The 24390-nt window shown below is 39.8% G+C and overlaps 1 protein-coding gene across 2 annotated transcripts; it reads left to right on the forward strand.

Annotated features, from left to right (window-relative positions):
- Positions 1-1212: 1212 nt before the first annotated feature.
- Positions 1213-19542, forward strand: TMEM61 (transmembrane protein 61). Of its 2 annotated transcripts, none has more exons than XM_026665671.2 (3): positions 1213-1505; positions 14744-15161; positions 18792-19542. In XM_026665671.2, exons 2-3 carry the CDS (start codon positions 14812-14814, stop codon positions 19081-19083), a joined length of 642 nt encoding a protein of 213 aa, XP_026521456.1. In that variant the 5' UTR covers positions 1213-1505; positions 14744-14811; the 3' UTR covers positions 19084-19542. The 2 variants fall into 2 exon arrangements, with proteins under 2 accessions (XP_026521456.1, XP_087816453.1); XM_087960327.1 differs by lacking the exon at positions 1213-1505 and adding an exon at positions 11990-12024.
- Positions 19543-24390: the final 4848 nt, after the last annotated feature.

The following is a 24390-nucleotide window of genomic DNA, read 5'->3' on the forward strand; positions in this document are numbered from 1 at the left end:
TCTTCTTCTTCTTCTTCTTCCTAGTTCTTCTCCTCCTCCTCTTGTTCCTCTCCTTCAAAATAGTGGCAAACCTCTCTAGTATGGCTTGATTTTATAATAAATTATTTAATTATTTAATTAAATAGACGCTATAAAACCAAGGACTAACTTCAAATATCACATTCATGCTAAAAATGCTCCTGGATCACACATGCATCGCTGTGTGAAAAATATTAACATAATAAATGCATGATGGATAAGTGTGTTGTTTGGGACTATGGTGACATATTCAGAAAAAGAAATGTTAAAGGAAGACTAAAATGGAAGAGAACATTCTTGAGCAACTAAAAGGGGTGGCAGCAAGCATCTTTGTCCACTTAAGTGATTTGCAAACTTGGCAGCTTTAAGATGTGTGCCTTTATAAACTCCCAAAATTTTGCAGACACCAATGTTGGCAGGGGAATTCTGGGAGTTGAAGTCCACACATCTTAAAAATTGCCAGAATGGAGAAACACTATTTTTAAACAAATAGATATTTAGGAAAAGTTCATGACTTTTGTGGAAGCTATTTTGAGAAAACGGCCTTTAAATGTGCTCAAAACCCCAAATATGTTATTGAAGTCCTCCCCCATCCCCACATAGGTCCCAAAACTACAGTAAAACGTTGTAATAAGTTATTGTAATAATTGAGGTGCTTTGCACTTTTCTCTGAAAGAGACAGGCACACTTTCTAAAACAGGAGTCTCCAACCTTGGCAACTTTAAGACTTGTGGACTATGCTGTCTGCGGAATTCTGGTAGTCGAAGTCCACAAGTCTTAAAGTTACCAAGGTTGGAGAAACTTCTGTTCTAAAACCATCCTACTCTCCGCGCCAGGCTCCCTCTACGTTAGAGGGCGCCCTTCAGATTTCTGCGTTGAGATTTAGCCCCACTTTCGACATGCTGAAATGCAGCGCTCCCCACCCCATTCCCCCTCTGCTTTTTCCCCTCCTTTTTGTCCAGGATGTGTTACAGAAGATGTGCAAAACGCGGTCGTTTTGCAGCATTAATATAACGCAGTGTTTCTTTCTTTTAACGTGGCAACTTTTAAGGTGTGTGGACTTCAACCCCCAGAGCTCTCCAGTCACCACGGTGGCTGGGGGATTCTGGGAGATAAAAGTCCACACATCTCCAAAATTGCCAGGGTTGAGAAACAGTAATTTAAAAACAAAAACAAAAACGCTTCAGCAGAAAGCATCAGCGCAGAATTTCTGCGCCAGGATGCCGCCCCCCTCCCCCCGCTTAATTCCAACGGGGGAGGGAGGTAGGAATCCCGGCTTTTTCCGCTGGAGGGCGCTGTTGCAGTTTCCAAAGTTAGAGACGGGGGACTGGCAGAACTGGCGAGAAGCCGCGCTTGCAAGTCCGCTTTCTCCCTACTGCCGCTGCCACCGCCACCGCCACCGTAATCTCTCCGCGGTTGGCTTCATCCGTTGTGCGAGGACCGCCACTTAAAGTAGATGGGGAAACCCCTGAAGCTGCGGCCGATTCGTAAGTACTTTCCCGTGGCGGTGGGAGAGGGTCGCAAGCGGAGCGGACGCAAAAAGGGCGGGAAGGCGCAAGGTTGGTGGTGGCTTCTGCGGGAGCGTGTCTAGCAAGGCGCTACGTGCTGACCGGGGCTGTTCACGAACTGTGCAGTATGTCTTCCTGAGGTGAATTAAGCTATTTTGCCGCTATTAACATAGCGGGGAGAGAAAAAAGAGGAGTTTCCTCTTATTATTCCCCCCCCCCCACCTTTAATGCTGGATCTTTTTAAAGAGTTGAACATAACTGGGGAGGGTCTCGTCTGCTAGCTATCTAAGCGATCGGATCCAGTTGGGATTCTGGAGTCGAATTGCTTCCTTCCAGTGAGTTCTTCTAAGGGGCATATAAAGAGACAAATAGGATGATGATGATGATGGAAAATGGTATTGACCTTATATCCCCTTTCTCCTTATTTGTCCCTGTGTATTGGAAATACCAAAACTTTCCTTCCCTTGCTTGCTTTTATACAGGAAAAGAATTGAGATTTATCCACAGGTTTATTTATAGAAGGTGGTTTAGATTCAGGCATCCCCGTTTTACAGGGTTTGAAAATGAGTCATATAAGGATGAGCTGAGTCTTCAAAAACCATCTTTTGCTTGTGGGTAATGCTGTCCTTGGATTCGCTGTTAGCATGAAGCGTGGTGATCCTAAGGAACACTAACACACACGGAACCTGAAGCTGTTCAGCCAACTTGTTGTCTTCTTGCCTCCATGCCCTACCAGCAGTAATTTTGGATTTTCTATACCCCACAGCTGTTTTTTGATAGAGCCGATGGTATCATAAAACGAAACGGTGGATGCTTGCTTAGCATGCAGAGCTGCACAAAGAACTCCAATATTTTTGCCTGTTTTGCACAGACTTCCAGAAAATTGTAGAACTGGAAGGGATCTCAGAGACCATCTAGTCTGACTCCCTACTTGGTGTAAAGCATTTCAGATATCCAGGCTATCCAGTCTCCATCTGAAGATCTCCAGGGAAAGGAATGGGTCACTTCATGAGGCAATTAATGACAGCTTTTTCAGTGGGGAAATTTCTCTTCTAGTCTGGGTCTGCTTTTGTGCAGTTTCAAACCTTCTTGTGCAGTTTCAAATCCTCTTCTGTGTGGTAACTCCTTAGATATCTAAAGAGGATGACTGAAATTCCCCTAAATCTTACTTTTTACCAGGCAAACAGTTCCTTTAACTGTCATAGGGCTTGCTAGTCCCATCACCTTCTTCATGGCCATGATCTGAACATATATCTGAACTCTACATACTTTGTTGATGTCCTTTCCTTTGTAGATTGGAGTTCCCAAAACTGGACCCAGTATTCTCTCATCGGCCTGATATAGGGGCTTGCCTGGGGTGAAGTAAAATGGGGCATTTCTGCCCTGTAATCAAGACACTGTGTTCCTCCTGTTAATACTCCCCAAAATAGCAATTCCCTTTTCAGCAGCTGCATCACACTGTTGGATCATGTTTAGTTTATAATCTGTAAGATCTAGGTCAGGGGTCTTCAAACTTGACAGCTTTAAGACTTGTGGACTTGAACTCCCAGAATTCCTCCTCCAGTTCCTCCTAGCTCAAGAATTCTGGGAATTGAAGTCCACAAGTCTTAAACTTGCCAAATTTGAAGACTCTTGACCTAGATCCTGTCTCCATTCAGGTCTCCATCCTATACGTAGGTGCTTTTCATTTTTTTCTCCCCACATGTCAGATTTTGTATTTTTCCCTCTTAATTTCAGTCTTGTCTGTTTCATCCTACTCTTCAGAGCGGTCTAGTTCTTTTTTGAACCTTCAGTTACTCTTCTGAAGCATTACCTATCCCTCGTAGTTTTGTGTCACATGCAGTCTTGATCATGCTCTCTTCAATCCTTTCTTTTGTCCAGGTCAGTAATAAAAATATTGAACAGTCCAAGGCCCAGGATAGAGCTTCATGACACGGTATTTGATGCAAATCCCCAAGCTGATATGGAGCCATGTACAGTATGAATACTCTTTGGGATGGGTGGGTATCATTCAGCCACTTATGAATACATATAATGGTTGTATCATCTAACCCAGTGGTCCCCAACCTTTTGAACACCAGGGACTGGTTCCATGGAAAACAATTTTTCCATGAAATGGGAGGGGGGGCGTGGTTCGCACATTACCTAGCTCAGAGGTCTTCAACCGTGGCCACTTTAAGCCTGGTGGCCAAGATTGGAGACCCCTGACCTAGATCCTGTGCACATGTAGATGAAACTTCGTTCACTTGCCCGGCCAGTTCCTAAAGGGCCATGGGTCTGCAGTCTGGGGTTTGGGGACACCTAACTATCCTATATTTTACAGTGTTATTAATGAGGATATCCTAAGAGGTTTTGCCAAATGTCAAGTTCTCATTACTACTCAAGTTTTCAAAATCATGTTGATAATTTGCTCAAGGATCTTGCCCAGCGTCAATATCAGATTGATAGCTCTGTAGTTTCCTAGGTCTTCGGTTTTTCCTTTTTTTGAAGATAGGAACATCATTTGCCCTACTTCGGTCTTCAGGCATCTTGTTCGTGGTTCTGTTTGGTCACATCTGCTAGTTTCTTCATTACCCTAGGACAGGAGTCTTCAAACTTGGCAGCTTTAAGACTTGTGGACTTCAACTCCCAGAATTCCTCCTCCAGTCACGTTAGCTCAGGAATTCTAGGAGTTTGAAGATTCTTTCCCTAGGATGTAGCTCATCTGGCCATGGAGACTTAGAGCAGTGATACCATTTAAGTGTTCTTTTACCCTCTCCTTGTCTATCCTGAGCTGTTATTTACTTTTTCAACTAGACTAGAGGTACCCTGAAGGCCAGATAGGGCTTCATTTCCCTTCTGTGAATAGACAGATGTAAAATACAGGTTAAGACAATCTGACATTTCACTATCGCTTGTTTGCTTCTGACATCTGTGATTAGACTTTCCTAGAAGTGTTTATAAAAGCCATATGTAAACTCACTCATTCTTCAGGTTTCCTCTGAAAATGACATGTTCCCTGAGATTTAAGGATCTTTCTTTGGGGGCATAATATTCAGGTAGCAATTTAATCTATTCAAAATTCTTGTATCGGAGAAAAGACATTTGAAATTATCACCCACTTTTGACAGTTGGCAGGTGACAAAAGGTATAACTAAATAAAGATAAAGAGAGTATGTAAACCATATTTAGAGGCTCTGAACATATTCTTTTGGGGCACTCTGACCCTGAGAAAACTATAAATGTCCCTCTCTATAGAATTGGCAGGGGGAGGAAGAGTTTAATGGGGAGAAAATACTGCTGCTAAAATCTTTCTGTCAATGCTCAGATATAAACTGAACTGTTTCTCACCAGAATACAGAAACCTATGAATTAAAAAAACCTCACACGCAGCTGTGAGCTGGGCTTACAATGCTGCCTTCTGAGATTCAGTGATTCGCACGGATATGAACAAACACTAGGCATTGAAACTGATAGTCATTTGCTTTGCACCCTTCAGGAAAGGGATCCAAGTTCAGTTCTAACCATTTGCACAGTTTTCTACTAAAAGCTGGAATTTTGGCCTGTTTCTGCACAGAGGACCAAAAAGGAAGAACACCACATCTTTACACAGCACGTAGTTTCTTTTATTTATGGTCCAAAACTAATATTTCAAAGAAGAGGATATTACAATACATCAAATATATAACAGTGCCATACAATTTTTTTTTTTAAAAAAAATAGAACTTGTACAGAAAAGCCAGAAGCAATTAACAGTGTAGGGCATCAGATGATTCATGCAGGCCATGGCTATTGTTAAAAATGTAGTAACTTTATTAGAAATAGCTGAAGTTTGTTAAGGAGAAAAACAGTGACCTGGTCAGTGAATGTGAAGGTGTTATGAGTTCTAACATTCATTCATTGTGTAGTACAATATATACATGTGAAACAGATTTTACTTCTATATCAGAACATATACAAGTGCAGTCTTTTTAATCACCTATCTATAGTATGAGTTATTGCCCTTCCATTGTAATTTTCTGATTTGGCCAAAGTGAATAATCTCCTACGTGAAATAAGGGAAAAGATAAAAAGGTATCTGGGAATCAGTGGTGGGATTCAAATTTTTTTACTACCGGTTCTGTGGGCGTGGCTTGGTGGGCGTGGCAGGGGAAGGATACCGTAAAATCTCCAGTCAGAGGTGGTATTGGCCGGTTCTCCGAACTACTCAAAATTTCCGCTACCGGTTCTCCAGAACTGGTCAGAACCTGCTGAATGCCACCCCTGCTGGGAATGGAACAGGGGAGGGTAGCTGTTATGCAGTAATGGAAGTGGGAGATCTGCTTGGAGATCTAAGCCTCAGCAAAAGGGCAACCATAATTTATCAAGGGTGAGACCAGATAATGCCAGAAAAGAAAAACCTCAAAACCAGGTGAAGATTAATTTGTCTTTTAAAGGAAGATTCACACCTGTCTGTGAAGGTGAAGTGAATCCATGATGTTCTTCAAGACAAAGGTGGGCTCCAAAGGAGATGCAGTCTAATTCCAACTGGTTCAAGTGGCGTAAGGAGCTTGTATTATAGCCCTTATAATTTTAGATTAGGTAGCTTCTATCAAAAGCATTCTTATAAAAAAACCTAACTGGGCGCCATATACATGGAGCCCAGTAGTTTAGCCTTGAATAATTTAAGAGCTGCTAGTACATAATTCTTTATGACATGCATATTTGATAATGCCAAAGGATGCCTTTGTGACTTTTATTTTAAAAAGTCCTTTTCTGGATTAATCCAATGCATAGATGGTAGGGGAGATAAAGGTGCTCATAAAGGTAGTTTTCCCAGGGTGAGTTTCATCTGTTGCAGATCGTTCAATTGATTTGCCATGTGTGAAGTGATGGTTTTAGAAGGAGTCTAAGACTAATTTATGGAAGGGAATTTATGTAACTAGCTACTAGATTTCTTGACTGCATTTAACTTCCAGAATCAAAGATTGTGTCCCTTAAAGGTCAATTGTTACAAAGTAAGGATAGAAAAAAGTTTATGCCCATCAGTCTTGTCTGTGATTTATTTATTTATTTGCATCCCGCCTTTATTATATATTCCTCTGCTATTTTCCCACAACAACAACTTTATGAGGTGGGTTGGATTGAGAGAGAATGACTTGCCCAAAGTCACCGAGCTGGTTTTCATGGCTAAGATGGGACTTGAACACACAGTCTCTGGTTTATAGCCTGATTACTAGAGCCGCGGTGGCACAGTGGTTAGAATGCAGTACTGCAGGCTACTACTGCGGGCTGCCTGCAATTTGGCAGTTCAAATCTCACCAGGCTCAAGGTCTACTCAGCCTTCCATCCTTCCGAGGTTGATAAAATGAGGACCCAGATTGTTGTGGGCAATAGGCTGACTCTGTAAACCACTTAGGGCTGTAAAGCACTGCGAAGCGGTATACAAGTCTAAGTGCTATTGCACTTAAGGTTGGTGCCTTAACCATTAGACCAAACTGCTCCTCATAGTTTGTCTGATCAGCTGTTGTGGATTCAGAATGGTAGCTGACTCTACAGTATTTGAACTTCTTATTCTCTCCATGTGCTTGTATATTTTTTAATTTTTAAGTGCTTTTCTTTTTTTAAATATGACTTTTATACTTTTTTTTATATTTTGCTGCTTCAAGTGATTGTAGTACACTCCCCAGAACAGTTTTTCTTTTATTATAAAAAAACGTATTGTAATGATCGTCCATGTTTCAGTGATATTCAGCAGATGGTTGCTGCATTGCCACATTAATGGCCCGGCTCACCCTCATGCAGCATTCATGCAGTTTTGCAATTATATAGGCTCCACGCATGGGGGAATCTGTGCATTGAGTGTCCTCTATCAGCACAATCCCTGTTGAGCTTCCCGTACTTTCTCTTTTCTAAGTAGCAAATGTGACATTGTGAACTCAGATTCTGGATTTTAAAAGTATTCCAAACATGTTTCTGAAAAATTAAGAACTAGCTTCTGTTTTAAAAAAACATTTTATTAGGTTATAAGATAAGATACAAAATACAAAAGTAAATAGAAAGACAATAAGGGGAAAGAGGTGAAAGAGAAGTGAGGAAGAGCTGGGAAAAAGGGGGGGAAAAAGCATTTACTTCCGACTCCCTCGGTTGCAGTAAAATAAATCATTAACATCAAAGCACAACTTTTTGCTTTTTCATAGTAATATAAACTAGCCATTTCTACAAACACCTATCAATCTAATCGGTAAAACCCAAATTTTAAAGAGCTAGTTTCTGAGAAAGAGAGTTTGTTGTAATGGTTTAAGACACCAGGCTAGAAACCAGGAAATTCTGAGTAAGGAATAAAGCCACTTTGGACCACTCTTTTCTCTGCCCTAGGAAAAAAGCAGTGGCGAGCCACTTCTGAGAACGTTGCTAAGAAAACTGTGTGGATTTGTCCAGATGGTTGCCAGGAGTCAAAAATGACTTGAATATGTGTGCGTGCATGCACGTACACACACACACACACAGACAGACAGACACACGTTTCAAGGCAACCTACTGGCAGAGTTTAAGCTTACTAATTAATTTTAAAATTGCTGTTTTAAACAATGTAACTGTCAGATTTAACAGATAATCAGAGTTGGAAGGGACTTTGTAGGTCATCTACTCCAACCCCCTGCCCAAGCGGGAGACCCTACACCATTTCTGACAAATGGCAGTCCAATCTCTTCTTGAAAGTCTCAAGATCCCTCAACTTCCGAGGGCAAGCTATTCCATTGGTTGATTGTTCTCACTGTCAGAAAGTTTCTCCTTATTTCCAGGTTAAATCTCTCCTTGTTCAGTTTCCACCCAGTGTTCCTTGTCTGGCCTTCAGGTGATTTAGAAAATAGCTTGATTCCTTCCTCTCTGTGGTAACCCCTCAAATATTGGAACACTGCTATCATGTCTCCCCTGTCTTGTGTAACCAAATGACTTCAACCCTATTATGTTCAATAGGGCTTATTCTTGAGTGTGTATTATCAAATTCAATGTACAATAACAGCAGATCTGCAGCTTGGGAGTTCTCCTGGGCTCCTGGCTAGGTGGAGGTCCAAAAATGACTCCCATCCCCATGTAAATGGACTATACTAATAATGAATTTTATACAATGTTTCCTTTGAAGACATCAGGAGGCTGTAGTTGGTATTGAACGCAACAGCCTGCATGCTGACAGGTAAGAGCCACAGCACATGGGTGTTGCAGATGCTACCTTGTCTTCCAGTAGACTTCCAAATGCAATTCAGGGAACCTAAATTTGACCCTAAAAGCAGTGCCACAAGCAGAAAAGCTGACGATGTCCACAGGTGTGAAGGGAAGATGCGTTGACCCAGAGGTAGGGTTTCTCTGATGAGTTCCTTCTTATAGAACTGCTTACCTGAAAAAGTTTGGATTGCACATGCTTTAAATATTTGGAAAAAGCCTGGAGGACAGAGTTCTTCCAAACCTTTTAAGTATGAGTAGGCTAGCATTATGATAACTAGTATTATTTCATTGTTTTGATTACGTTGCTTGTTTTGTTGCAAAGGACCCAGATTTCACAGAAGCTGGTCGTGTACAAGTTAACCAGCCAACCAACCAATACCAGCTCGTAAAATGCGTACATCCAACATTATTTAAAGCTTGTGTGTTGAACTGGGAATCCTCTTTAATCTTCAAACTTTAGTGGTAGAACATTAATTTTGCTGTAAGGAAAAAAGTGAAGGATCAAACACTTTATTCTAAATTCCTAAAGCAGAAGCATTTGTTGTAATTACTTCCAAAAAGCAGATTTTGTCTTAAGGATTTTGTCTTACCCTTAACAAAAGTGTTTTATTTCCAACAGGTCCCATTTAAAGGTTTAATCCCGAGCAGACTTGCACAGAATTTAGCAATTCTCAGTGAGGGGACCCACTGTATCTGTGGCTCCTCCTTTTCTAGCAGCGTGGGCTGGGGATGTTGGAAATGTTGCTGTTGCAGCTTTTTTTGCCAGGGAGGGAAAAATTCTTTTTTCCCCCTCTTTCCTCCTATAAAACTGTCACTCTCTTATTATTTTGTAAGCGACAGAACATGTGTTCAGCTATTAACCTCCCCCACACAAATCATCCTGGAACGCTGAACTGGAGAATGTTTGCTGGGTTGTTTCACATGGCAATTTTTTTTTTTAAGCAAACTGGTCTTGGTTGAACTGCAAAGAAACTCTCCACTTTCAGCTACCCTTTGGTTTATTATCTCTGGCCCTTGGCAAGGGCAAATTCCTCTTTACTTCATCCAAGGCCTTGCCTTTATGTGAAGGCCAAACTAACTTTTTATCATCAGAGTTTAGGACATTGCGAAGATATAAATGAAGAAGAAAATGCTTTTTAAACAATTCAGACTTTTTCCAGTGCAGCTCAACATTGCCTGATTAGTTTCTTTATCTAGTGAGTTTAAGTTTGAATCAGAGACTTCCTCATTGCAAGGTTTTAGGATTCTATCTTGTTTATGCTTCCTTAAATGACATTGTTTTGAGAAAGTCTGTGTGAGATGGCCCTCTTAGGAACCACCAACCACCAGCTCTTTATGAGACAGTGGTGGAACTTAAAAAAAAACTTAAATTGTTTTTCAAAGAAGTAAAGGACAATTGGCAAGCCTGTGATTGGGAGCTTTTCCCCATTCAGGTATCCTCAGATATTGTAAAACTTGCCCCTCTCATCATCTTTGACCATTAGCCCTGCTAGCTTAAGATGATTTGAATTTTGATCCCTAAGTCTGGAGGCACCAAGTTGGGGAAGACTGGACTGCAGCAATAGGCAATCTAGTGACTATTTGTGGCTCCCAGATCATTCCCGGTTTGCTCCACGAAAATCTGGCTACAAAATTGATCATTTGAAGCGGTTTGATCTTTAAGGGGTTTGTTTTTGGTCTCAAGATGCAAAATTGATCTTAACTAACTTATTTTGTATCGTGCCACTTCAGAAAAATTTGACTGAAAAACATTGCCTCCACCCTTCACAATATTGTCACTGGTTACTTCCCACTTATTTTTAAAAATTGAACATCTCCCATGCAAAAATGATAACCGGTTCCTGATCTAGAATCTAGATTGTCTCTTGTCTTTCAATGATAAAATAGGAATGCATCCTGCCTTAATCTGTGAATGTTCCCTCTTTCTAGTTGGTTAGAAGGGCTGAAGGGGAAGCAGTGACAACAGCCTCGGCTTTAAAAGTTTGATCCGGATTATCCAAGATATTGAGAGATACTTTATGAAAGTCTTGAGATGCAAGAAGCCTGATCCTGTAATCCAATTTACTGAAAACAGACTATTTCAATAACATTAATTAATTAGTACTATTCAGATGTGGTACTCAGGCTTAAGCAATCCTGTATAATGTAAATCCTTCTAAAGGCTTTAGAAGGAGTTGACCGAACTACAACATGACATTCCTATAAAATCAGTATGAATTGTTTCAATAAAGCGAATTCTTGCATCAAGTTATAAAGCTGGGGTCATGAAGCTTTGGCCATATGCTTCTTTTCCTCAAAGTACTACTTGTACAGTCCTAACCATTGAGTCACAAATCTTTCCAAATATCTTAAGGACACAAGGTGACCTATGCCAGTTTCAAAGCTAAAAGCTCTTCTGTTATCCCTCTTTTCCACCCAAGTTGAACATGTTACCAAGGATAACTCCAACTTTAGAGGTCCAAATGGATTTAATAGATGTAAGCGTCTGTGCCACCAAGATTTTCTGGGAACTAAAGTAAATAGAGAGGAAAAGACTTTAATGAAGATGGGATTAACTCTATCCCCTCCCCCAAGTATAATTGGCTAATAGATGCTTTGATTTTTCTTTTTTTGGCTAAAGGGTATATATTTTGTCCTTCAACAGAGGACAAACTATACAGCAGCTTCATTTTCTTTGGCTCGAGATTCATTGTTTAGAGATCCATATCTAGAACTGAAACAACATACTGGATTCATTAACTTCCATCATCATCCTATCTGCAGCTTTAATAAACCTAATGTCGCTACTATATTAATAAAACCTGATTTTACAATATCTTTTCATTAGATAAGGATAAGATCATGCAAGATTTCTTTCAGTGCCTCATAATTCAGTTACCCATAGCCCAGTTCAAATGAAATGCAATTTTGCTTGTCATAGGTTTAATGAATGTCGGTTTTCTGGATTTCAATCCCTCTGCATCATCATGGATTTTTGTCATTCTGGGAAATACAATACCAACACAGCAACAGGAAAGTTGTTTTAGAAAATATATTTTAGAAGCAGGTGAAATGAGAACCCCCGATTTTCAAGCCAGAAAGAGACATTTGATAAATGGGTGGCAGAAAGTTTTAAGGTTGAAAAAAAAGCATCCAAAATTGCATCGTAGTAGTCCTCAAGTTATGACGGCAATTGGGACTAGTGATTGTCATTGCTAAGTGATATGGTAGCAAAGTACAATATCACATGACTGCGTTGCTTAGCAAAAATAATCCTGGCACTCCCATGAGCCACAAGATGCATGGGTTGTTAAGTCGAAAGCAGCGGGAGTCCCAGGTAAGGAGTGCAAAAAATCTCAGTGGGATGGAGTGGGGGCTTGGGAGCAGGGGGTGCACGAATGCAGGAAGACCAGGGGTGGAGGTTTGATAGGGTGCTATGCTGGCACAGGAAGGAAGGGTCAACTTACCAGAGCAACTTGCAAGTTTCCTGCTAGCTTCTCCATTGATTTGCTTGTGAGAAGCCAGCAGGAAAAGTAGTCAACGGCGATCGTGCGATTGTGGTCCCACTGTATCCATTGGAAGTGCAAGTCAGTTGCAAAGCCAGAACTTTTGAGGACTGGTCATAAATATCATGCTTTCATCACTTTAAACAATTGCTGAATGTGTGGTCAGTAAGTGAGGCCTCCTTTTAACTTAAAAAGGTAGTAAGGATTGAACTTTGGGACTAACATATAGGAGTTGAATCTTGTTCTTTACTTATACGTTTCCTGTGCACTGCTCAAGTTTATGCAGAATTATTGGAATGCATGGCTTCCTAATTGTGATCTAGCTAGTGATCTACACTTTTTGCATTTGTTTCTGAACGCGGAGCGGAGAGACTTTCATAGCCATGCTCTTTACCAGGTTTTGACAATAAATAAACATATCTACCTCTATTTATGGTCAAAGATTATGTCTAAAAATATATATATAGATATATTTCTTTCTCTTCCCTTATATACTGTATATATATATGAAAATGAGATCTTAGAGACCAGTAATGGAATTTTTATGTCTTGCTGACATGAATACCTAATTAAGCTAGTTTTTGAAACACTATTTTTCTTTATTTCATTTTGCCCTTTCATTTCACTTGAAACCACATGTATGATGATTAACATCTGATTCACACCAGGCCTTTTTGCACTGTTAGTAGCTCCCCCATATAATTACAGTGCTCGCATTGCACATAGATGTAGGGGTGCATCTTGAGAGAGAATTCATTTCAACATTTAGCTACTGTGCTAGCTGTTGTAAATATGGGAGGTGCAAAGTATAAAATCTTCCTCAATCTGCAAATTATTGATCATTGGATAGGGGTAGTTCTTTCTAAGAAGGGAAATTTGTTTGTAGATTAGGGTTGATTAATCTCTCTTTGACCTTTGAAAATTATGCCTTGTATCATCTCTGTAAATGAGTGTAGAAATGAGTACAAAAGTGCTAATTTCATCCTCATACATTTTTTTCCAAGTTTAAAAATCCTGGATAATTCAAGCTTCTAAATTTGGTAGAATGTCAAAACCCGTCTTTTCACGAATGAAGGCAAATATCCATGTCCCAGGATAATGTTGCAAGATCCAATCTGGGTCGATCACTGGGACCAGAGATTTATTCAGTAAATCCTCTGGTTCCTGTGGCTGACCCAGATTGGATCTTACAAGTCCTTTCCTACAGTTACCTGGCAAAAGAATGTATATGAATCTGAAAGCATAAGAGAGGGTTGCTTATTGTGGAGAAATGAGATGATTAATAAACTATGCAGTGAGAGATTCATAAATCAATCTCTTGGTAGTATCAAGAATTGAATTTGGAAAGAATGGATGTAAGAGAAAGAAACTAGAGTGACAGTAGAACATTTGCAGGAAATTAAAGTAGAGATGCTTAGTAGGAGCAAGGTGAAGGTAGAGCTCTGAGACATCGTATATAAATGAAGGGCCCTGGGCGTGACCTCTCTGTCCCATCAATCCTAACTGGAACCAAACATAGAAAAAGGAGAACCACCATAAAGCAGGGGATCCCATACCCAAAAGCTATCAAAACACAAGATAACAGGGATTTTATCTACTAGCATATAATTGCATGTTAACGATTGTACGTCATGTAGCATATTTAATGAAAACAATGCCATCCATGTATCACAAAAATGTAAACGGGTGCTTGATAAGAAAAATATTAATCCCAACAAGATTCCATTTACTTTATTTCATAGAACAAAACCAATGTGAGTTCCTCTCCTTGGTCATGGTATAATTTGAGATTTGATAGGAATTGACGTGTGCGTGTGTGGTAATGAAAATATGCATCAAAAAGTATAACACAACTTTCGTTATGTATTATTAGATGACATTGATTGGCTTCTCAAATCTGAATCTCCTCCAGAACTGCTTAGAATACACATATATACCCTTTATATCCCTTTTGTTAACTACAAAAGGGATTTTTGTGTTAATCTTTTCATCTGAAAGGCAAAAATCATATGGCAAGGGAATACCACATTAAGATGAATGTCAGATTTTAGCTAACCTCACAGCTAAACTGAATACCATCTTGATATTTCACTCTGAGCAGACAAAGTTGAATGAAAAGTTTAAAATGAACCTGTGATGAAGTACTGTAAAAATTGGATTACCTAATGTTGATATAGGTAATCAAGATATAGGTAGATATGTAAGACAGTGGGGATTCTCATTATTGATTTTTTTTAAAATTCTGTGACTTCATCTAAAAAGTGCATATAAAATGAATTTGCTGTAAATTGTAGTTTTTTTTAATAAATCCATTTGATTGATCTCAAACGCAAAAGCTGTAAATTTGCTTCCCAGGTTTAACTTTGTATTGAAAATAGCCACAAAATGGCATTTGATTTTTCCTTCCATTAAGAAGGCTTTGGGCTGTTTTGAAAGGCAAAAGGTAAATCTTAATTGATTCTCTTTGAATCTAAAGTTTGTGCTTTCGTTTTGTTTGTCCTATGGTCTGCTTGTAACTACTCACCATTCATTTTCTTGCTTCTTTTCCAGTCTGAGTGTTGACTCCAGGACCTATACCTTTGTGTATTTTATAATCCCTACAAGTATCAGTCTCTAACATGGCCATAGCTTCTTTGCGTCATGGAGTGACCATCGCTGGAGCTATCCTGCTGGTGACGGGAACACTGTGTTTTGCTTGGTGGAGCGACGGTGAAATGGGGGTCACTGCACCCAGCAGTGACCCCAAAGTCACGCCTCAAGGAGAAACGGAACTTATGACCAGGGCTTCCTCTTCCAGTCCTGTACTCAGATCAATCAGCTTCTTCTGTTGTGGAATTGGTGGCCTTCTTCTTCTGTTTGGACTCCTTTGGTCAGCCAATGCTGGAATAATTTCCCGGCACTACCAATACCATTTTTCCAGCAACCTTCAGTACTCCACAGTTGAACCTCTTGAAAAGCAGACATGCAGGTTAGCAAGGTCTTTGTAGCCATATCTGAGAGATCAACATAGTCCTTTTAACTTGGCCGGCAAATAATTGTCAGGAAGTGTTACTTCAAGAGAAGCATCATGCAAGAGACGAGAGGAATAGAAGGTTAATTTGTCAGAAGCCATCTAGCCAAATGGCATGCTGAAACAGGTGTTCCTTTCACGACTTTTATCTTGGGGTAGTCCAGCACCACATTTACTCTTGCAGACCATTAGGCCTTTCTCAACCAAAGGTTGTGCTTGTTGAGCCATCAGTGCTGCAAAAAGAATATCTCCATTATAGTCTACCTCAGTTTCATGACTTATAAATGTGTGGTGCATGGTTGTAAAATTCTTCAAGTTAAGCTTGATTTTGATAACTTCATGGAACTGTCAATATAGAAGTGGTTTGCCATTACCTTCTGAGATATTTTTTCAAATTCCTAGTTTAGCCAATAGACCCTTATTCTTTGCAATCCTTACATCCAAGTTTTAACCAGCCCTAACCCTGCTTAGCTTTGGAGACAAAACAAGGACAGCTAGATAGTAGACTACTACTCCAAAATATTCAGCCAGCATAGCAAGTGTTTGGACACAATAAGAATGATAGTCCGAATTTCAGGAGGTTATCATATTGAGACACTTGGTATTAGTTAGTGTATCAACTTCTGCAAAACCGAACAGTCACACAATAAGAGTATTATTAGCCCATTTTAAATATCATTGTGAAACCTCAAGATGGCTGAATTGTTAGAATTTTGTTTCTCATAAAGAAATTTAATTCACTTGCATACCCTTCTCCCAGCACTGGGGAAGGATGAGATTAAAAGTGTAACTCTTATACCTAACAATAAAATTACTTTCTCCAATTAATTCTCCGTATCAGACATTATGAAGATTACATACTATATTACAGCTATTTTTCCCCATTTCTTCCTTTTAGTCTAGATAGAGCAGTCTCTGCCTGACTAGCCTGGTTTCATGATGATTTCAACAGCTATTTCCACTTCTAAACTATTTTTCCCCTTGAAAAAGAGGAAATGAGATGAGCAAAGGTTATGGGAAAGTTTTATCTGTACACAAACCATGTTGTTTAGTAAAACACAATAGAAAAAAATGGGTATGTTTTATGGCCCATGCAGTAAAGATTAATCAGTGGTCATACTGTTGAGTTTTGATACTGGGTGTTTGTTAAGAGTGCTGAGGATCCATTGTGTGTGAATACTACACGAACACTGAAGAAATTTGCAGCACGACCTGCTTCTTAGCTTGCTTTTAGAGGCTGAATGGGAAAGACAGCTTCAAACTGTCTTACACATTCAACCTCTGTATTTCCAATGTAATATCTGTACTGGATAAAGGCTTTGGGGCACACACACACACCCAGTTTAAAGGGATTATGACTTCTGCTGGTAAAATAACTATTTACTTTCACATTTTCCTCACTCTGTCTTCAAAGCCTGGAAAGTGATTGTTGTAAAGCCTGATTTCTGCTAAATGCACTCTAGTTTTCTTCTCCATTCTGTTTGGATAGCCATGTTATGGAAACAGGGTGGGTGGTGGTTGGAGTTTAGGGCTTGGCTGTGATATGTACAGCAATTGATTGTTATAAGTCAGATTGACCTGACTAAATAACACCTCTGCCAGACTGGGTTTGTTTCCCTGTGTATTCTTCCATGTTTTAAATCAGGGGTCTCCAACCTTGGCAACTTTTAAGACCTATGAACTTCAATTGCCAAGGTTGGAAACCCCTGTTTTAAATATTGAACCGAGGTTATCAACATTTGTAAACTCCTCCTTCAACTGCAACTTGTACTGCACCCTCAATTTTGTTTCTCCTGCTGGTGATAAGGACAGATTATTATGACTTATGGAACTTGGCTGGTGCTGGAGGATGAGAATTTCATTACAATAAGTTTTTACTAATAAAGCATTTGCATATTTTTTCATTTGTGGCAGAGGAAGAACCTGAGATGCAAAAGATTTGAATTTAGGAATTTGGAAAACTGGCAGATTCATTCGTCCTTATAAACCTGTGATCAGCATGACTTATCTCCAGAGATATATAAGCACAATTTCAGAGCTATTTGAATATATCTCTTTCATCTATCTATCATCTCCCCCTCTCTCCCTGTCTAATATCTATCTATTGTCAGCGTACCAATCAAACTCTCCATCCCAAATTCAGCACTCAGAGACAAAGTCCATCCAAGTAAGAATTTATTAGAGAAGTCATATTGGCACATTTGGGAAAACCTGAATCTGAATTCTTGTATTTTCCTCTGCTAAACTCACACCCAGCCCTTTACTGATCACCCTCAAGCCACACTCTCCAATCCACCTCCATTCTGAACTCCCGCCAAGTCCAGTCAGTTCCGTCCAGCGACTCGACCTTGAGCTCTGGCGAAAGAATGTTGTTGTGGCTATCCTCCCTTCTCACTTCACTCTCTTTCCCACAGTTACCCGTCCTCCCTTGTAGCAGCCCCAAATCTGAATCAAGATGGATCTGCCTGCCTGCCTATCTATCTATCTATCTATCTATCTATCTATCTATCTATCTATCTATCATCTATCTATCTATCTATCTGGATGTTCTAGTCTACCTACCTACCTACCTACCTATCTTCTGACCCAAGCCTTGTTCCAAGGAAATAAACACAAAACAGAGGTAATATCAAAACCTTTTAATGATTCTTTACAAGTTCTGTTCCTTCACAGTTAAAAGGCTGTTTCAAACTAATTGTCTCTAATAAGAACGAGCCTTGCTAAGGTTGTGCAAGGCTGCCAAGAATACTAGATAAAGTTACTAAGAAATATTTCAAACACAGAGTCTCCAAACACCAACCAAGATATCCTGAATGTCCACAAGGCTTGAGTGCAAAAACTTCTTTGCTTCCTGCAAAGAATCTGAGCTGGCTTTTATCTCTTAAGGGAGGGGCCATTGCCTTGCAGCCTTACTCCCGAGTCGCCCGTGCTGCTGCAGCTGCTCTTTCCTTTGAGCAACCCTGCACACACACGCACTGGGCACAGGCTCCTCGGGGACCTCTTCATCACTGCTGCCAGCCTCCACAATCTCTGAAGGCAGCATCCTACTTCCTGATGGTCCTGGCCCCTTCCCTACATCACATGCAGGCCCCTCATCTGAGTCCTCGCTCTCCAAGGCCTCAGCTGTCCACACCTGCTGCCGGTGAACCACAACAATCTAATATCCATCCATCATTTATCTAGCCTGAGCCTGCCTGCCTGCCTGCCTGCCTGCCTATCTATCTATCTATCTATCTATCTATCTATCTATCTATCTATCTATCTATCATCTATCTATCTATCTATCTATCATCTATCTATCTATCTATCTATCTATATCTATCTATCTATCTATCATCTATCTATCTATCATCTATCTATCTATCTATCTATCTATCTATCTATATCTATCTATCATCTATCTATTTATCTTTATGGGACAAGTGAAGATACTTCCCCCCCTCCCCCAATCTTCTAGCCTTTCTACAACAGATAACAGTGGTCATGCTTGTCTTTATAAACCTTATAATAAATAATAATAATAAAATAATGAATTTTAGGACATGCCCATCCCAACTGATTTTCTTTGTGGTCTTGATTCTGTTTCAGCACCTGGGAAGCCACCAGTATTCCCACTTACGAGGAGGCTTTGAATTGTCAACCGGCTGAAAATGCCTTGAGCGACATGCAGTCTCAGATTTCAAAGGAGATCAGGCTGCCCTTATATCAGGTGGTGGATGAAAATCACAAAGGGCCGGGCAGCCGAAGACGCAGCTCCTCTGACGGCGTTTTGTTTCGGAACATTCTACCCAAGCCAAGCTTAGCATCACAGGACGAAGCTATCATTGTCTGTGACACTCCACCCCCAAGCTATGAGAGCATAGGCTTGTCTGATGGATGATCCAGGCATCTTTTACAGCACTGTGTAGGAATTTCTGGGATGCTGTAGAGATTTGTTTTCCTTTAATTACTTGTGGCACATTGGGATAAATAACTGCTGTATATATATTTTTTGTAGGAGCTTTTGCTAAATTATCCAAGAGTAGTCTCAACGTTTTGTAGTATGTGATTAATATGTAAACCTCATGGATGTCCAAATTATTTGGAGGGGCATCCAAAATATAAACTTAATATAACAGAACTGACTTGGGGAGAACTACTTGAAAGATAGAAGGAAAGTTCACAACAAATTAGAATAGAATAGAATAGAATAGAATAGAATACTTTATTGGCCGAGTGTGATTAGACACACAAGGAATTTGTCTTGGTGTAAATACTCTCAGTATACATTCATAAATTCAGGTAATCAGATTCTGGGTTAATGGTTACTGGAAAAATAAAAATGTTATTAATAAAATGATGATCAACTCAACTTTATGTGCATAATGGGATATAGCTGGATATAACTTCTGAACATTTGCAGTAGCAGCAAAGAAAACATCTGAATTGGAAGGATTCATTTATCTGTGGCCAGAGGTTGCACTGGAAAATTAGATAATGAAATGATTTTTAAACAATGAAAATGGTCTTACATCTCACTCACCTGTTTATAACACATGCTTTATCATATAGCCCTTATGAGATCCTTTACAAGAACAGATGCTGTTATTGGCTTTCACTATTACATTAAGTTGCTGGGGGCAATGTTTTATTGGCTTTTTAATAAAACATTGCCTCGGACAATGTTTTATTACTATTACATCTAATTGTTTGGTACACTTGTAATTTAGCCAGTGTTGGATATCCTATTGGTGATACCATTGAAGAGGTCTAAGGACTATTCCCCATTGCTGAACTGCTGTTCATTCATCTTTGAGCCAACGTAAAACTATGGCAGCGTGACGCTGGTTGACTTCACTGCAGTCCCATATCCTGTGTCGGGCACTTCCCCTTCCATTTGTAGTTAGCTGTGACTTCCCTTCCCTAGGGTCAAACACCTATATCTCTTGAGTCTGCCTTTGGACAATGCTGGAGAAGTGGGGAAATACTCCTTTAATACTGGTGTAGCTCAAGGAGATTTAAGCCTGTCTCACTCACGAATTGAGAAGGAGATGAAAGTAGCATCATGGGAATATGGCATGAAAAGATGTGGCTTGTAGTGATGTGCAAGCAGGTAAAAACTGCAAATGGGACAGAATTTATTTCACAATTGGGAAAGACTCCATGAGAAAGAGAAGGAGGGAGGGGGGAGTCAAGTTGGCTGAATGTGGAGAACTGAGCAAATTTTAGAAAACAAAATAATATTTTGTGTTAGTTAACAACCTCTATTGTAATGTATTCCCTGATGTGTGTTTAAGGAATGATTGTCTCACTAAATCAGCAAAAATTAGTTGTCTCTTATAACTATAGCAGTAAACATAATTTTCAACAACATTACTGCTTTTGATATGACCTTAAAATACACAGTAACTAAAAACTAGGCTTATTTCTAACTTGGTGAAACTCAGGTTCTTTGATGGAAGGATTCGCAGAACTTCATATATGAAAGATGGAGAACCAGGAACCTAAGAAATCTTCCGAGACCCAAATTCTAGGTTTCAAATCCAATGGGACAAAAATATTCATTAATGTTTCATTAGTGACTTCAGGGGGAAGAAGGATGCATCCATATTAGCCATTCTTATACATAAACAACTTTGAGACATAGTCACATACAATTTTTTTAACCATGACAAATGTGTGAATTTCATGGCTTATAATAAACACTAACATTATTAAGGTTTCTGGATTTTCAGTGGATCCTTATTCAGTGGTGGGATTCAGCCAGTTCTGACCGGTTCAGGCAAACTGGTAGCGATCATTCTCTGGATGGCTCCCAATCTGTTGAGAAAGGGGATTTGGACTCCATTGTCTACATTTCCCTTTCCAACCCCATGGTTCTCTAGTGAAAATTATAACCCAAGAACATATAGATCTGTTAAAATGCTCCCATTCCCACTTTCCATATTGGGAATCCCTGGGTACCACGCAATAATCTCATCAAATAATTCACCAAGCAAATGTTGGTGCTTTCTTAATTACACCAATGCAAATAATGTGCCCACAATGACTTCGTAAAATGAAACTTTATTTAATTGGTCATCTCATCATGCTTCAGAACCCCGAAGGTGCTTTTGCAAGAGGCAACTGGACTTTCTGATTTTTCTTTGAAGATACTTCTTGGATGAGAAGCAAAGCATCTTCAAAGAAAAACCAGAAAGTCCAGTTGCCTCTTGAAAAAGCACCTTTGGGACGACAATCATGACATGGATGACTGGGAATCTCCATAGACCTCCAAGCTCCAGAATCCTTGCTTTGCTGCAAAGAGCAACAACCTGTTTTGTTTGCACAGAGAAGGCAGGTAGGGAGTTCGTAGGGTTTATTCATTCAGCAAGGGAAGGTTGAAGAGGACTTGATTGAAAATAACTAGATAGAACTCAAGTTCTATCTTAGTCCTTCTGCTTTTGTGACTTCCACCAAATACCTAGTCAGATCAATAATGGAACATTTGCAAGTAGACGGGAAAAGGCTCATTCATAAATTTAGGCCAAAGGAACGGATAATTTAGTTTGAAACAATTGTCTTTACCATGTAAGCCTTCTCAGAAATAACCAAATATGGACAGATCAAGCTTCTTCCAGTTTGTATCAACTCTTGCCTAAATCCTGTTTCTGCACTAATTTGTAGATTTGTGCAATCAGCTTGTAGATTGTGACAGTTTGCAAATTTAATAACATAAGCTCTCCTGGATTGTTTGCAAGACACTAAAACTGATTTTTTTAGAGTACATTTTCTCACAAAATATTTATCTCTCTAATATATTCCATCCAAATGTAAGCTGACAAGCATTGGGTGGGGTGGGGTGGGGGAGAATACTGCAAGGTCTGAATTATTAGACCTTTAAAAATTACTAGCAGCAATTTGAATTGGGTATGAAAACCAAATTGAAGCCTGTCAGGTGTTTCAGCAAATGGGAGGCTATATGTTCTCTGTGCGTCACTGAACTGGAATATGCAATTCTTTCTGTGCAAATGTAGTTTTACTCTGTATGTGCTCGACGAATGAGGATAAGCTATTTGCCAGCTGCCTAAAAGAAATGGAGTCACTATTTGATGAAATTACAATGGCAAATAAATGCCACTTGTGCATAGATTGTGTTTCCTCCTACTTGAGATTCAAATGAGGCATTGCAGATTTCGTGGTGATGACAGTGGCTGTGGAAGAGAGGTTTGCGGTACAATTAGAGATGTTTTAGATGTGTTGAGAAGGTGGGGCCAGGCATGGTGAGTGATGTGTTGGCCACGCCCACAGTCACATGAACCCCTAGCCATGCCCGCCAAGTCACATAACCACCTAGGCATGCCCACCCAGTCACATGATCACCAAGCCACACTCACAGAACCAGTAGTAAAAAAAATTGAATCCCACTACTGTCCTTATTGCAGTTTACCACATCATATGATCCAATAGATTAATAACTTCACACATAACTAATTAGTTTAAATTTTATTATTATAGCTGTTGCTTTGCAGATCAGACTTCATGTAGTTGTCCATTTTGTATAGGCTAATAAAATATAACAAAGACCCTATGGTCCATAGCGATTACTGTTATAATAAAGTCCTTAAAATGCCCCCTAACTCTGTTGTTTTTTTTGTTTCAAGAGAATATGACTGTACATTGAATTGAGTTATACAGCATGACACAATTAGGCTAAAGGTGCATTCTGCTTTACAAGCTCAGAATTCAATTTTATTGGTTGGCTGGGTTGACAAGCCAGAATGTGATTTGATTTCACTTAGCCAAAATCCTCTACGGGGTTTTTATTTTAACAGAATAAGAGTCAGAAGGGAGTTTGAACACTCATTAAGGAGCTTCTATACCTGGCTGAGGTGTTCCTCCTCAAAGTTGCAATGTGACCAAGATAGCACTGAGAAGTCCTGGCCGAAATGTGGACAGGGCAGTGTCCGCAGAGGGGCATTGGCCGCTGATACATAGCAGAAAGCCTTCTTGGGATAGAACTGACTAACTCTAACAGAGTCAGGATCCTGAGCAGCTCAAGGTTGATTCATCCTTCCGTCCTTCTGAGCTTGATAAAATGAGGACTCAGATTGTTGGGAGGCAATATGCCAACTCTGTAAACTGCTCAGAGAGGGCTGTAAAGTACCATGAAGTGGTTTAACAGTAAATGCTATAAACAAGCAGCAGCCAAAACTGGCCAAGCAAGCATGGCTGGACAAAGAGGGTAATTCCCATCTATCTGAAGTAATATCTTGTGTTTGGTTATATCCAACAAAAGAACAAAAGCTTGGTAAACGCCAGAAACTCTGAACAAGGCACAGAAATGTTGGTTTTTAAAATTTACTTTAAAAGTGTTAGGAAATGTCTTTTCTTTCCCCAGAGCATTGGTTGTAGTCTATTTACTGCCTCACAATTAACAAATCAAGATGAGGAATAATCACATATAATGTGACATACGGAGGTGGGAAGGAGGACATGAATGTCTCCCTTAACCATTTTCAGCTGAAAATATGTCCAGTCGTGCTACCAAGCCTGCCTCTAAATCTGAAATCAGTGAGGATCCAAGATGCAAATGAATAACTTATCATCTGAATGTTTTGTTTTCTGGATGGCGAGGTGGAATATTAAGGCTGAGTCACTTGTTTATTCTGGGGTGATAAAAGGGCATGAAATGATTTCATTGCTGCTTATGTACAAGGGAGGTTATGGTCTCAAATGTTGCCTTGGTAAAACTCAATATATCAAAGAAAATAATTAAGAACCCAGACTTGCTCCGAAAACAAAGTACAGGTAGTCCTCAACTTACAACGGCTCATTTAGTGACCATTCGAAGTTACAACGTCACTGAAAAAAGTGACCATGACCATTTTTCACAGTTGCGACTTTTGTAGCATCCCCATGACCATGTGGATCAAAATACAGATGCTCGGCAACCGGTCCACACTTATGGCCATTTGCTGTGTCCCAAGGTCATGTGATCTCCTTTTGCGACCTTCTGACAAGCTCTCAGCCAGTCCTTGAGTATTGAAGATTTGTCTTTAAATGAATCCAAACTCCAGCTCCTCTTTAGGACAATGATGGTTTATTCAATATAGCATCAAACAACATTTACTCTAATCAGGCAAGAATGGCTAAAAGCCAGGCAAGGTTAGAGTTGGGTTTGAGTTTGCTCCCTTTCCCTTTATCACCATTATCACGAGACACACCC

This window comes from Notechis scutatus, chromosome 3 (genome assembly GCF_049901735.1).
Source record: "Notechis scutatus isolate UNSWTSFEM ecotype Mainland chromosome 3, rNotScu1.2, whole genome shotgun sequence".
Lineage (NCBI taxonomy): Eukaryota > Metazoa > Chordata > Lepidosauria > Squamata > Elapidae > Notechis > Notechis scutatus.